This window comes from Megalops cyprinoides, chromosome 2 (assembly GCF_013368585.1).
Source record: "Megalops cyprinoides isolate fMegCyp1 chromosome 2, fMegCyp1.pri, whole genome shotgun sequence".
Classification (NCBI taxonomy): domain Eukaryota; kingdom Metazoa; phylum Chordata; class Actinopteri; order Elopiformes; family Megalopidae; genus Megalops; species Megalops cyprinoides.
The window spans coordinates 17632471-17645675 of NC_050584.1; the positions used below are offsets into that span (position 1 = coordinate 17632471).

General features: G+C 44.4%; 1 protein-coding gene across 1 annotated transcript; it reads left to right on the plus strand.

Moving 5' to 3' along the window:
* The first annotated feature begins 664 nt into the window (after nucleotides 1-664).
* On the plus strand, nucleotides 665-8898 carry vcpip1 (valosin containing protein (p97)/p47 complex interacting protein 1). The gene is made up of 3 exons (XM_036521395.1): nucleotides 665-3437; nucleotides 7559-7645; nucleotides 7993-8898. Exons 1-3 carry the CDS (start codon nucleotides 812-814, stop codon nucleotides 8814-8816), a joined length of 3537 nt encoding a protein of 1178 aa, XP_036377288.1. The 5' UTR covers nucleotides 665-811; the 3' UTR covers nucleotides 8817-8898.
* The last annotated feature ends 4307 nt before the right edge of the window (nucleotides 8899-13205 follow it).

Genomic DNA, 13205 nt, shown 5'->3' on the forward strand with positions numbered 1-13205 from the left:
TGAAATGTGCAATTTAAGTTACACGCGAAGAGTTTGCAGTTTTCTCACAGAGATGAATAGCTAAATACCAGTAAAAATGTACGATTATCATTGGTGGAACTCTCCAAAAGTCTAGTTAACCTCTGACCGAAATGGCCATAAAGTGTGTTTGATTAACTATAGCTAGCCAGCTCACTTACACTGAATTTTGTGTATTTATCATAAACACTATTTATCTGGAACATTTATTTCCAAATATGACCATTTCACTATGACTGTTTTGTGAGTTCACAAAAATTAAAAAGCTATAGGTTAGTTTAATTTAACCAGACTGTGCTACCATTCAAAACGAATGAGCCAGGTCATGGTATCATTTTTTAATCTTCCGGATGACTGATGCAACAAAATAGGTAAACAAAACCAATGGTGACACTTTTAGAAATATGGTACTTGTAGTCTTTTAAAACAAAAACACTGCCGCTATATGTCAAAACAAACTACTTTTCCCGTTATCCTACGAGAACGTGAACGGCGCACATCTGAGCAGTTGACTCTGGGATATGTTGTTGAATAAATAGCTCAAACATTAGTAAACCGACGCACGCCCCCTTTTAAATAAACTACAAGTACCATATTCCTTTGCGGGTTTGACGTGTTCCGCAAGACAGGCAGCGAGAAAGTCGATGGAAAAAGAACCGCTTCCGTGTTGTTTTTTGGTTCTGCATTTGTGATGAATAACAGCTGCGTAAGGTAAAATAAGATTGACGAAACGCCCGCGAGTGGTCTATAATGGTTTTGTAAAGAGAACCATAGTAACACTGTATTCGCAAAAATGTCGTTGCAACAAGGATCTAAGAAAAAGGACAAGCGCATTTTGTCTGGTACCTGCCCGGATCCGAAATGCCAGGCGAGGCTGTTCTTCCCTGCTTACGGCTCGGTTAGTATTGAGTGCACCGAATGCGGCCAGCGTCACGAACAGAGGAATCTTTTAAAAGTGGAAGAAGTCACCGATCCGGACGTTGTGCTTCACAATTTATTAAGAAATGCTCTTCTCGGTGTAACCGGAGCCCCGAAAAAGGGAACAGAGTTGGTAAAAGTGATGGGGCTCTCGAACTACCATTGTAAGCTGCTGTCTCCCATTCTCACACGATACGGAATGGATAAACAAACAGGTAAAGCCAAACTCTTAAGAGAGATGAATCAAGGTGAGATGTTTGACTGCTCTCTGTTGGGGGACAGGGCCTTTCTGATCGAGCAGGAACATGTATGTACTGTCGGCTATGGCAAAGATCGATCTGGCAGCCTTATTTACCTGCATGATACATTGGAGGAGATGAAGAAAGCAAACCGGAATAAAGAATGTCTCATTCCTGTGCATGTGGACGGGGATGGACACTGCTTGGTCCATGCTGTGTCCAGGGCACTTGTGGGCAGGGAGCTATTCTGGCATGCTTTGAGAGAAAACCTAAAACAGAATTTCAAGCAAAACCTTGACCGCTATAAGGCCCTTTTTCAAGACTTCATTGATGCGGCCGAATGGGAGGACATCATAAACGAGTGTGACCCCTTGTTCATCCCCCCGGAGGGCGTGCCCTTAGGACTGCGCAACATCCATATATTTGGGTTGGCGAATGTGTTGCACCGGCCCATAATCTTGCTAGACTCGCTGAGTGGCATGAGGAGCTCTGGGGATTATTCTGCAACTTTCCTCCCGGGGCTGGTGCCAGAGGAGAGGTGCAAGGGCAAGGATGGTCAGTTCAACAAGCCCATATGCATCGCCTGGAGCAGCTCGGGACGCAACCACTACATCCCCCTCGTTGGAATAAAAAATATGCCGCTGCCCAAACTGCCCGCAAGGCTTCTTCCCAAGGCCTGGGGAGTGCCGCAGGAGCTCATCAAGAAGTACATTCAGCTGGAGCAAGACGGGAGCTGTGTCATTGGCGGCGAGAGAAGCCTGCAGGATAAGTACTTGATGAGGCTAGTCGGTGCCATGGAAGAGATATTCATGGAGAAGCATGGAATTCATCCCTCTTTGGTGGCTGATGTGCATCAGTATGTATACAGAAGGACAGGTGTGATTGGAGTTCAGCCTGAAGAAGTTACGGAGGCTGCCAAAAAGTCAGTGCTGGAAAACCGCCTTCACCGCTGTTTGATCTGCAACGCGCTGTCAGAGCTCCATGTGGCTCCTGAGTGGTTAGCCCCCGGTGGCAAATTTTACAATTTAGCCAAGTCGACTCATGGGCAACTCAGACCTGACAAGAACTACAGCTTCCCCCTGAACAATGTGGTGTGCTCCTACGACCCTGAGCGGGACGTCCTGGTTCCTGATTACAAGCTGAGCAGTCTGAACACCTGCAATTGGTGCCACGGCACCTCCGTGCGGCACATCCGCGGCGACGGCTCCGTCATGTACCTGGATGGGGACAGAACCAACACCCGCTCCCAGGGGGGGAAATGTGGCTGCGGGTTCAAGCATTTCTGGGAGGGGAAGGAGTACGAAAATCTGCCAGAGGCCTTCCCCATCACTCTGGAGTGGGGAGGGAGGGTAGTTAGGGAGACGGTGTACTGGTTCCAGTTTGAGAGCGACCCCAGTCTGAACAGCAACGTGTATGACGTTGCCATGAAACTGGTCACTAAGCATTTCCCCGGGGAGTTTGGGAGTGAGATTCTGGTGCAGAAAGTGGTGAACACCATTTTGCATCACACTGCCAAGAAGAACCCGGATGAGTACAACCCGGTGGCCATCGATGGGGCCCACGCTCAGAGGCTGAGTGATATCGAAGAGGGGCAGGCGGCGGTGGACGTGCAGCCACCGACCAAGATCATACTGACAGGGCAGAAGGCAAAGACCCTGCACAAAGAGGAGTTGACCATGAGCAAAGCTGAGCGGACCCTCCAGCAGAGCATCAGCGAGCAGGCCTCAGTGGCCCAGAAGAAGAGGACTGACAGGCTGAAGCAGGAGCAGAAGAGCCAGGGGAGACCTGCCTCCGTGGGGACCCAGGAAGGACCTTCTTCTGCCCCAGCCACTCCCACCAAAGCCCCCTACTCCCCCAAGTCTAGCAAGGAGAAGAAGATCCGTGTGACCACCAACGACGGGCGGCAGGCCATGCTGACGCTCCAGGCCGAGACCACCTTCTCGGAGCTCCAGAGGAGCATCGCCAAAGAATTTGCCGTGCCTCCAGCCCAGCAGTGTATCCGCTATGGCTTTCCTCCCAAGGAGCTCTTGCCACCCAAAGAGGGCCAGGAGAACGAACCCCTGCCTCTGCAGCATGGGGACAGGGTGACCGTGGAGGTGGTCAGGGACCCCAAGGAGAAGGAGGTCCCTGCCCCGGCTACTGCCGCCCTCCACTCTGTGAGGAGTGAGGAGTCTGCATCCTCCAGCAGAATGACCTCCAGAGAGCTGCAGGACAACATCGACCTTGAGATGTCCTCCCTGTGCCTTCTAGCCACCTTAATGGGTGAGAGTCCTCTGGCTGAGCCATTCCGATTATTGATTTGTGAGGCTGTCATTGGAAATTGAGGTAGCAGGTGTACAGGGTTTGGGAACACAAGTCCCTCAGAGGGAGTTGTCAGTTACCTGGGAATAATTAAGAAATGATGAAGACAGATATGCAGTGTGTGTTCAGAAATGTGGGAATGAGAGATACAGTTGTTTGATATTCAGCTCAAAGGCAATAGCTGCCTTTTATCTCTTCCTGTTGCAGATGATGCTTACTGGAGAAAATTGATAGGAATGATTTTCCTTTTCTAAAAATTCATCTCTTTCCGATAGATCATTTGGCTTCATTTCCTTCCTTTACACAATCGTTGCTCTGTCTTACATGAGTGGAAGGTTTGGACAGTGTAAATATACTAACATAATTAACTAAAGGGAAAAAATCTTCTCTGGAGAATAGGTAACAAGTGTCTGCCATTTTAAGCAATGAGTTCTCAGCATTTAAAGGGTAATGATAACTGCACAATTTAAAAGGTGTTCAGAATGTGGTATTTTAATGAGTCATCTTTGTACAGGTTTGCCCTGTTCTAAAAAGCCGTTTCATTTGGCTGAAAAGCCAATTCAGTTGGATCAATCCATTTGGGAAAGAGGGAGTTTTTTTCTGTTTCATTTGTATGTGAATTTGTGTTTGAACAGAAAATAGGGTTAAAGTACAAGGCCAAGATGTTGAAAGAGACATATTTGTTGTGGTTGGCATTCAGGAGTTGAAAACTCCTAGATGTGATTTCCATAATGGCCCTGTAAATGCAACAAAATGCAACAAAATTACCAGGCCAATAATGTTTCATACTTAATTCTTTTAAACACAACCACCTGTAAAGTAACGAGTCACTTTGAAAAGCTCATAAAATTTGAAGTGACTGAATATAGCACCATTACCAGAGTGCCATCAAACTGCTTACTTTTGAATATTTTATAAATTGTTGATGATAAGCTGTTAATTATATTAGATAAGAGCTGCCCTGAAGAAAATAGCACAATATAGGGTGTTCCCTGATCTATAGCATTGTTTTCCATTTTCTCAGAACTTCATACATCAGTTGAACTTGATGCGAGCAGTTTTAAGGGATGAATGTGCTTGAACATGCGCATCTGATTTCAGGTTAGATAGTAGATATCAGAATTCACACTTAGCCTAGTAAATATTTGACCAATTATTTCCTTACCGATTGATAATTTTTCAGCAGACCAGAGACCCTGCCATTATATTTAATTTTTTTCCAGCCACAAGGAGCTGCATTCCATGAAATGACTGTTTTGGAAGAGTTTCTATTTAGTTTTTGTTAAATGTAAACAAAAAAGACAACAAACTTCAGCAGGTGAGAGTGAGCAGATTGTACCAATCCATAACTTGATTTAGGCTGTACATTTTTAGGCTAATATTGCAGTCTATTTGTGACTAAATGTGCTGTTGTCAGATTATCAACTTGATGGTTTACTAAATCATTGTACAAAACATGTCTGTATGTCATAATATAGTGACTGCATCATGTAGTCTTTTTTATGAGCGTTTTGTGAGCTCAAAACAAAACAGAACTGCTGTGTATGTGACTTGTTTGTGAAGCATGTGAAGCATATTCACAGCCATAGTGGCAGTTGCTATGGAAGTGACAAAATCATTTTGTTCACGTCCACATTGGTAACAAATGTTCTCTGACATTCTGGCACCACCCTGATGCACTAGTATTGTGTCAGTTTTAGAGATAAGATAAAAAACACAGGGGAACTGCACTGCTGTTTTTATCCAATGAGAGGGGTTGGTGGTGCTGGTGCTGGTGCTGGTGGTGGTGGTGGTGGTGGTGGTGGTGGTGGGGGGGTCATGCATTGGGACCCGTGCAGGATCATCATGTTTTTCGACCCAGTGTCACTTGCAATTACAAGGTAGCACTGCATGCTGGTGAAATCAGATATTATGCAGATAAGCGGCCACCTTTTCTTTGTGAATAAAGGTCATTTCACTTTATGGATCAACCATCAAATAGGCCCATGGATTGTATGCCTACGAAAAGTTGTGGTTTTATAAGAGGCGTGTTAATTATGTTAGTAAATACTGTTAGCTGAAAATAGGCCTACTATGGGTAGGGGTGGAGCCCAATAATTTGAATGTATGAGTGGTCGCCTCCCTGTTGCTATAAACAGGGATGTGTTTAACATTTACAGTTAATTTTGCCTGCCTTACATGCTGTTGCATGCAATTTTAAGAGTATAAGGTGGTCCATGATGGTATGATGATAAATATCACACAGCGTGAACCTTGCTTAAAGTACAGGGGTGTTTTAATTCCATATTTTTTAAATTCATATATTCTCAAAATAAATTCACAGGCTTGAATTTTTCATAATTATGTTGAGTCATTGTCCAGTTGAAAATGAGAGGAAAAAAAAAAACAAAAAAATGTTTGCCAGACATGAAAGGTTTTGAAATATCTTCCATCATTGAAGGAGATGACTTGCACATTTCTGCAGAGGATTACTGACGTCCATTTTCCATCTGGCTCTGCTCTCAGCTTTGCAACACTTGTCATGGTTTCAGCGGACATTTTCACATTTTCACATATCAGACATTGGTGTCAGACGGTGGACCCATGGCATATTCTGTGTGTGTGTGTGTGTGTGTGTGTGTCAGGGTAAATGCCAGAGGTCTGTTCCTTGGAACAAAGTAGGAAGCCAGCTCCCCATTCCTTTGAACTGGGAAGTAGTTTGGTCATGTAGATCACGCGCTACAGATGCGACCCCACGATCCGGGCAGCCTGACCCTCCTCATCTCTGACTTTAAAGAGCACAGTCCTGCACTTTTCACAGCCGCGCTGAAACACGGCGCTCTGCTCCTCGCTCTGCAGGGTGGTCAGAATGTGTCAGGGCCGACACGGGGCACACATTCCTGTGATGCAGGGGAGAGGGGGAGAGCGAGAGAGGGAGAGAGAGAGACTGTAATCAGTTTAGCTTGTGCTCTCCATATTTGACTGTGAATTGTGAGGGCTGTGCCTTGGCAGAGGGAATGGCAGTGTTTTTCCATTTGTGAGATCCGTGAGCTGGCCTGGTATCCTGGGGGGGGGGGGGCTGTTTCAACAGTCCTGACAGTTCTCCTTTATTAAGTTTGTTCTTCAGCTCGAAGGCACTCGTTTGTTTGTACATCTGTAGCGCTCATGTTGTATGAAACCCAAAGAAACTGGTTAGCCTTACTTTGTTCAGACAGAAGAGGGCTCAGCCTTGAATAACCGAATAGCACCCTGGCCCTGGAGAGCAACAGTGGAGAGTCTATCAGCCATTTTTGCCTTCCTACTCTCTGTCTTGTCCCTGGATTGCTTTGATATACCAGTGTTCCTAATTGTGTGCTAGTCAGTGGTGGATTCAAGACACTAAGGCAACGTCTCATTCAAGATACTGTGTTGCTGTTCTTTTCTCTGACAAGATACTGGCCCAGCTAGCCCAAGGGTAATCCAGCTGTGCAGGCTGCCATTGTAGTTCGGCGAGTTAAAGCTTGGACCTCTTGACACACGGTTCTCAGGGAGATGTGGGCTTCTGTTTCTGTATTGCTGAGTGAGGTGTGTCCACTTCTTTGCTGTTTTCTTGCCAGACTTAATCATTCTCCGGGCGTAACAGCATTGGTGAACTTTGCTTCCACCTCCGCACACACAACAAGCTGACATACAACACGCTGACACAAAGCAGGCTGACACACAGTCTTAATCTCTGCTCTTTCCTTCTGTTTCCCCTTTGCTCTACTGTGCTGGATTGCATCTGATGCCAAAGGCTGTGCTTGGAAGGACTTTCCGCCTACATATTTGGTCCATGCTATTCAGTCCCTGTTCTTAATTGCAGTAGCTCTCATGTAGATGAGGATGTGCAGTCATGTCAGGATGTTTATGCGAATACCAGTCATCAACATAGATATTCCAGTTTGTGTGAAACAAGTTTATTTTTGTTCATTTACCAAAATGGTTCACCTAAAGTCCAATCCCTTTTAGCTTTAAACAAGGAGCTGTGCACCTTTTGTCACAGATCTGTAAGTAATGGCCTGCTGATAGTTTTATGTCCTGCTCTTAAGGTAATTGAAATTCACATTATCTTTATGTCCTCACAGGAGAAGATGTCTGGTCATATGCAAAGAAACTGCCTCACTTATTCCAGCAAGGTGGAGTCTTCTACAACATCATGAAGAAAGACATGGGTATACAGCTTTTGATGATCTACTTTTGTTCGTTTTACATCTTGCAGCATAGCCTCACATTGCAGAAAGCTGCTCTGGCATTTGATATTTGCAGTGTTTTTTTTTTTTTAAGTTTTATGTCATCCCGTCACCTTTCTGTGTGATGTGCTGTCTCTTAAATTGTCCTTGGATTTGTCAAGATGTCGTTTTCACATCCTCAGAATGAGAAACAGGGATGATTAATCACCAGAGCTTCTGTCATCTGGGGTGTTTGAATATGCAGATGTATGATAGTGGTTACATGAGAGCTGCGGTTGCATGGAGGTGCGTATGCGTGCTCACAGCTCGTGTCTGCCCCCTGTCTGTAGGACTGATGGATGGCAAGCACTGCACCCTGCCTCACCTGACGGGGAAGACGTTTGTGTACAACGCGGCGGAGGAGCGGCTGGAGCTGTGTGTGGACGCGGCAGGGCACTTCCCTGTGGGCCCCGACGTGGAGGACCTGGTGAAGGAGGCCCTGGCGCAGCTGCGCTCGGAGGCGGCCACCAGGAGCCGCGAGGGCAGCCCCTCCCACGGCCTGCTGCGGCTGGGGAGTGGCGGCGTGGTGCGTAAGAAGGAGCAGATGCACAACGTCACCGCCTTCCAGGGCAAGGGCCACTCCCTGGGCGGGGCGCCCGGCGGCGGCTCCCCTCCGGAGCTGAAGCCCATCTCCCGCAAGCACAGCAGCGGTGTGGACCTGAGCGCCAGCGTCTCCAGGCAGGCCGACCTCTCGGACATCCCCGAGGACACGGCCAAGGAGCTGGTCCGCATGGCGCCGGGCTTCGTCACCCTGAAGGACGGCCGGCACCTGGACCCCAGCGTGATCGAGGCCCAGAGGAAGCGGCTGCAGGAGATGGTCTCCTCCATCCAGGCCTCCATGGACAGGCACCTGAGGGAGCAGAGCCAAGGCGCGGCCGCCCCGGCTGCCCCTGCGAGCCCCGCGGAGCGGACAGAGGGAAGCAAGACAGGCGCCCCGGATCCCGCCCTGGGGCTCGGCGACCACGAACCCTCCAGCATGGACGTGAGCGCCAGTGGCGGGGAGCCGGCGGCGGGCAAGCCGTCCGAAAAGAGCGCGGCCTCGGAGGACATGGAGGAAATGGAGAGTCAGGATGCGGAGCCTACCAGCACCACTGAACCGATGGATCATTCCTGATGGGAGAAGTGCATCATCAGCCTCAGTGTTTCACATAGAAAAGGCACACTACTCATAATCTTCCTCCACGGGCGGCATTACGACGGGGATCGCTGTAGTGAACTCTTTGGGTTGCATCAAAGCTTAAGGTTTCTGCTATCTTTTTGTCTTTAATGCATGACATTGAATTTAAAGATTGATAGTTCATCTGAATGTTTCTGCCTTACTGCTACCTGGGTAATCATTTGATATGGCTACCCGGGACACATGTTTTGTGAAGCAAGGAACAACAACAGCTAAAACAGTTTAGCTATTTTGTGTGTAGATCCTTCACGTGGAACCTGTTCTGTTAAATAACATTTCAAGTCTTAAACCATAAAAAAGAGGGAGAAGAGATTGTGTTGGCACAGTGGACCATGAAAAGAGTCACCTCATTTTACAGTGTATCTTGCTCTGGCATTATAAGAACTGCAAAAACAGTGATACATCTGATAAGAAACAAGATTTTTTTCCCCCCACAGTAAATGCTGTCATCAGCAATCCAGTATTGCAAATCTGTAAATTTATTTCTTAAATTTCCATATTTTCTGCACGTCGGTTGCCATTCCCAGTTACCTCTGAGGCAGAGGAATGATGCGTATAATACAGTGAATGCCCTTAGTCTGAGACCTACCACCATACAGTTTTTTTTGCTTATACTGCACAAAGAGAGGTGAACCTTTTCATAGCAGTTAACATTTTTGCATCACAGTTGTCAAGACCTTGTGCGAAAGCCCTGAGCCTGGGTTCATCTCTCCCTCACACTCCCTTACACAGACCATATAGATGCAGTAACAATCCACTACTTTACTCATTTCATGAACCAAAGTAATCTGTGTTGTCAGACATTGTACAGAGCACTATTTGCAGTGAGAATTAAGCACCTGGCAAAAGTGCACTTAAGGTTATTTTCTGGAAAAAAAAAAAACAGGAAAACTTTCAGGTTGGACATTTACAAATAAGCCTTATAAAGGCCATCTACTTGGTGCATGCTTGGTATGTACACTGTACATACTTGGCTTCCATTTTATAATATGTACTAAATTGTTCAGTGGAACTTTAAAAGTAGTCTCTTACTCTTATGTAATGTAAAAAAATAAAAGTAAGGTGGACTAATGAATTTTTTCAGAGAAATACCATAGGTGCACCAAAAGCTCTGTACAAAGGTGGCAATGAAGTGCATTTCCATTGTATTCACAAATAATAGCTAGAGACTTTTGCAAGAAATGCTTTGATCAAAAATGTAAATAGTTGAGCGATGTATGCAGTATTTTTTTTTTTTTGCAGTTCATCTTTTATTATAGCAATAGCAAAAGGCCTAATTATAAACCAAACCACCTACGTTTGCTTTGGAATGGAAACCCAACTATGAATTTTCAGTGTGGCACTAGTACAGTTAAAAGGAGGAAAACGACTTTTCTGAAATCTATGTATGGGAATGTAAATACCATTAATCTGAAAGGAATTAGCACTGCGTATAATTGCTACCCATACATGGTAGGATTTTTAGTGTACACTGAAGATGAAATGCAAGCTGGCAGTTTTACAGTGTAATGATACCTATTTTGTGAAACACTTAATGAGCATAATGAATATATATATACAGTATTTTTGTTTGATTCTGTTACTTTGCAGCCAGTGTCTCAGGTTTACAGTAGTGAAGGTGTGTACATACATCTCTGAATAGTAGGACATAAAACTCACAAAGGGATGGCAAGATGCATAAATCTAAGCCATTACATTTGTGAATGGTCTACAGGTACTCTGAGACCAACGTTATTCTTTTCGGCCTGATGTTTACCTCTTTGGGATGAATCCCCACATTGCTGTCTCACTTGATGGCATGAGTACTGCAGTTTCACAGTGATAAATGAATAAATCAATGGCAATGCAGTGTACTTATTTACCATTTGGCATATGTGCAAGATCTTCCAAGTACCATCAAACTTAATTAAGAATGTGTCTTTCGTGCCGTTTTATTTTTTATTGTACAGTTGCAGAACTCTAAAAGGAAAATCCTCAGATAGAGTCTCCTGGAAGATTGGTCTGGGTCAGTTCTGCTCTCACATTTGTGGAGATCACACAAAGCATGCGCAAAGAACACCCCAACAGAACTGACCCTTGACCCCCAATCAAATGCCTCTCGTGTTCATTGGGTTAAAGATCACAGGTTTTCTTTATTTGCTTTTTAAATTTCATTTTGGATTGCCTTAAAATAGTTTATGTTTAGCAAAAAAAGAAATGGTAACTGTACCCTTTGCGCCAGGTGATGCTTTGAGCTGCTTGAAGAACGGTAACATAGATGTAGAGAATGTTTTAAGGTGAAAACATGAATAGTGAATGATGAAGGATGTAGTTCCTGAGGGAATTTAGGTGATAAAAAATATGATTTTTGAGGAAAACATTTGGATGTTTAGAAACATTTTGTGTGTTGCTCAGCTCTTCCATATCTGTGTGTCTTGAACAGCAAGCATTTAAAAGAAAATACAGGGCTACACATATAGTCCCTGGACTATTTGTATATTTGTTAAACGGTGCTGCAAGATACTTTGTTCCTACATTCAGTACTGAATTAACAATATACAGCATTTATGAGTGGTGGTACATCCTAGCCACGGTGGTGGTACATCTGGTGCAGGTGATTGTAACAGTCTGTGGACAGTCTTTGAAGTACCTTATGTCTGATGCACTGAACTCTTTGTTTTGGTGCCATTTTCTGTACTCATCGTTAAACATAGGAGCTCTTACAGCGTCGGCTGAAATTCTGACCAAATCCAAACCCTTGGGTTCGGGGCGTAATTTGATGTTTGATCTTAATCTGCAATTTCTTTTCCTTCAGAAATATTTTAGCTGGCTGTAAAACAGAACGGCCACAGAAAGGTAACACCGTGCTGCCAGTTTATGGATTCGGGAGCACTCGAGTTCACCATGTGAGTCCAACATTGTGATATGGTCAAGTCCTGCCACGTCGGCCTTTGGCCTTATTCCATTGAGTCTTATTTAGTCTGCCTGATGGACAGAAGTGTAAACGTTCTCCTTCAGCTGGCCCATTGGGTTCCATGCCATGTGAAATAAAACAAGCTTCCTTTTTCAGGGCTGCGTGCGGCGGCTGCGACTCCTGTTTGTGACAGTCGATCGGAAATGATGAGGCAGCGAAAGTTTTAAAGCTGTGACGTTTTTTTTTTTTTCAAGTAAGCTAAAATCAAATTACAAAATGAAAATTGAGCACTTTCAAAGCAAGAGGGAATGTTAGAATCAGTGTAAATGGTTTGTGTTAGAATATATATAGTTCTGTTCTCAAAATAGTATATATTATTGTCAGTCCATGGAAAGAAACAAAAAGAGATGGTGTACTTGCCTATTCTGGACAACACTGGTTATCTTCAACAAACCCAAGGTTTGGTTCCTTGTGACTGCTGTATTAATTCTACGTATTGTAAGCCAGTGTATTATAAAAGTATATATTGTACTATACTTTGATCTGTACAGAAATTGAAGTTGTTTTGTTTCATTTTTTAGTTAACATTTCTTGTTTGCTAATCAAACAACTGAAGTTGCTACGGCTTCAATATTGCTGTCCGCATGCTTGATGACTTTTCAATCTCTCTGCAATAAAGAAATTGCTTCACACTAAAAGTTGTATCATGGTCTGCATGTCCAGATACTATATTCTCTTCACAGACATACACCATATTGTCATGCTTAAGAAAATAAGATGCGACCCAAGTGGCATTCTTTTTCTTCTGCAATGTAATTTCACTTAGAAGATGTATACAACGCACTAAATAAAATGCACAATGCAATTTTGAATGCAACAGTGAATCAAAATCTGTATGACAAATGTAATGTGAATGTATCAGTGGCATATACAAAAACAAAAACTAAAATTTATAAGTCTGATAAACACATGAGTATGGAAAGTGCAGAGTTATCATGTACAGATGTGTATATGTAATTTGGGGGGAAGGTGAGACCACAGCCCTACTGCGGTTATGAATGGATGCTGCTTATAGCAGCTGGGAAGGTGTTCCCCGGCAATAGCCCTCAGATGTACAGTGGGGGTCACTGCAGTGCTTTAAGAGTAGTGGATCTCTTCCAGTGAGGTTTGTGAGCCTTCCACACCAGTGAGCATTGATTCATTAATGAGGCATTTCCTATAACAGAGAGTAACTTCATAGGTTTTTGATGAGTGAAAGGCCAGAGCTGTCTGTGACTGCTGCATGTTGTTGTTAGAGATTAATGTGTCCAAGGGTAATACAAAACGGGCCTTTCAGATATTTCATCATGATTTGATACACTAAATGTGACCATACTGGGAAAAACATGGAAAACATGATTTCCACTGAGATACGTACAAATTGAAATATTTTA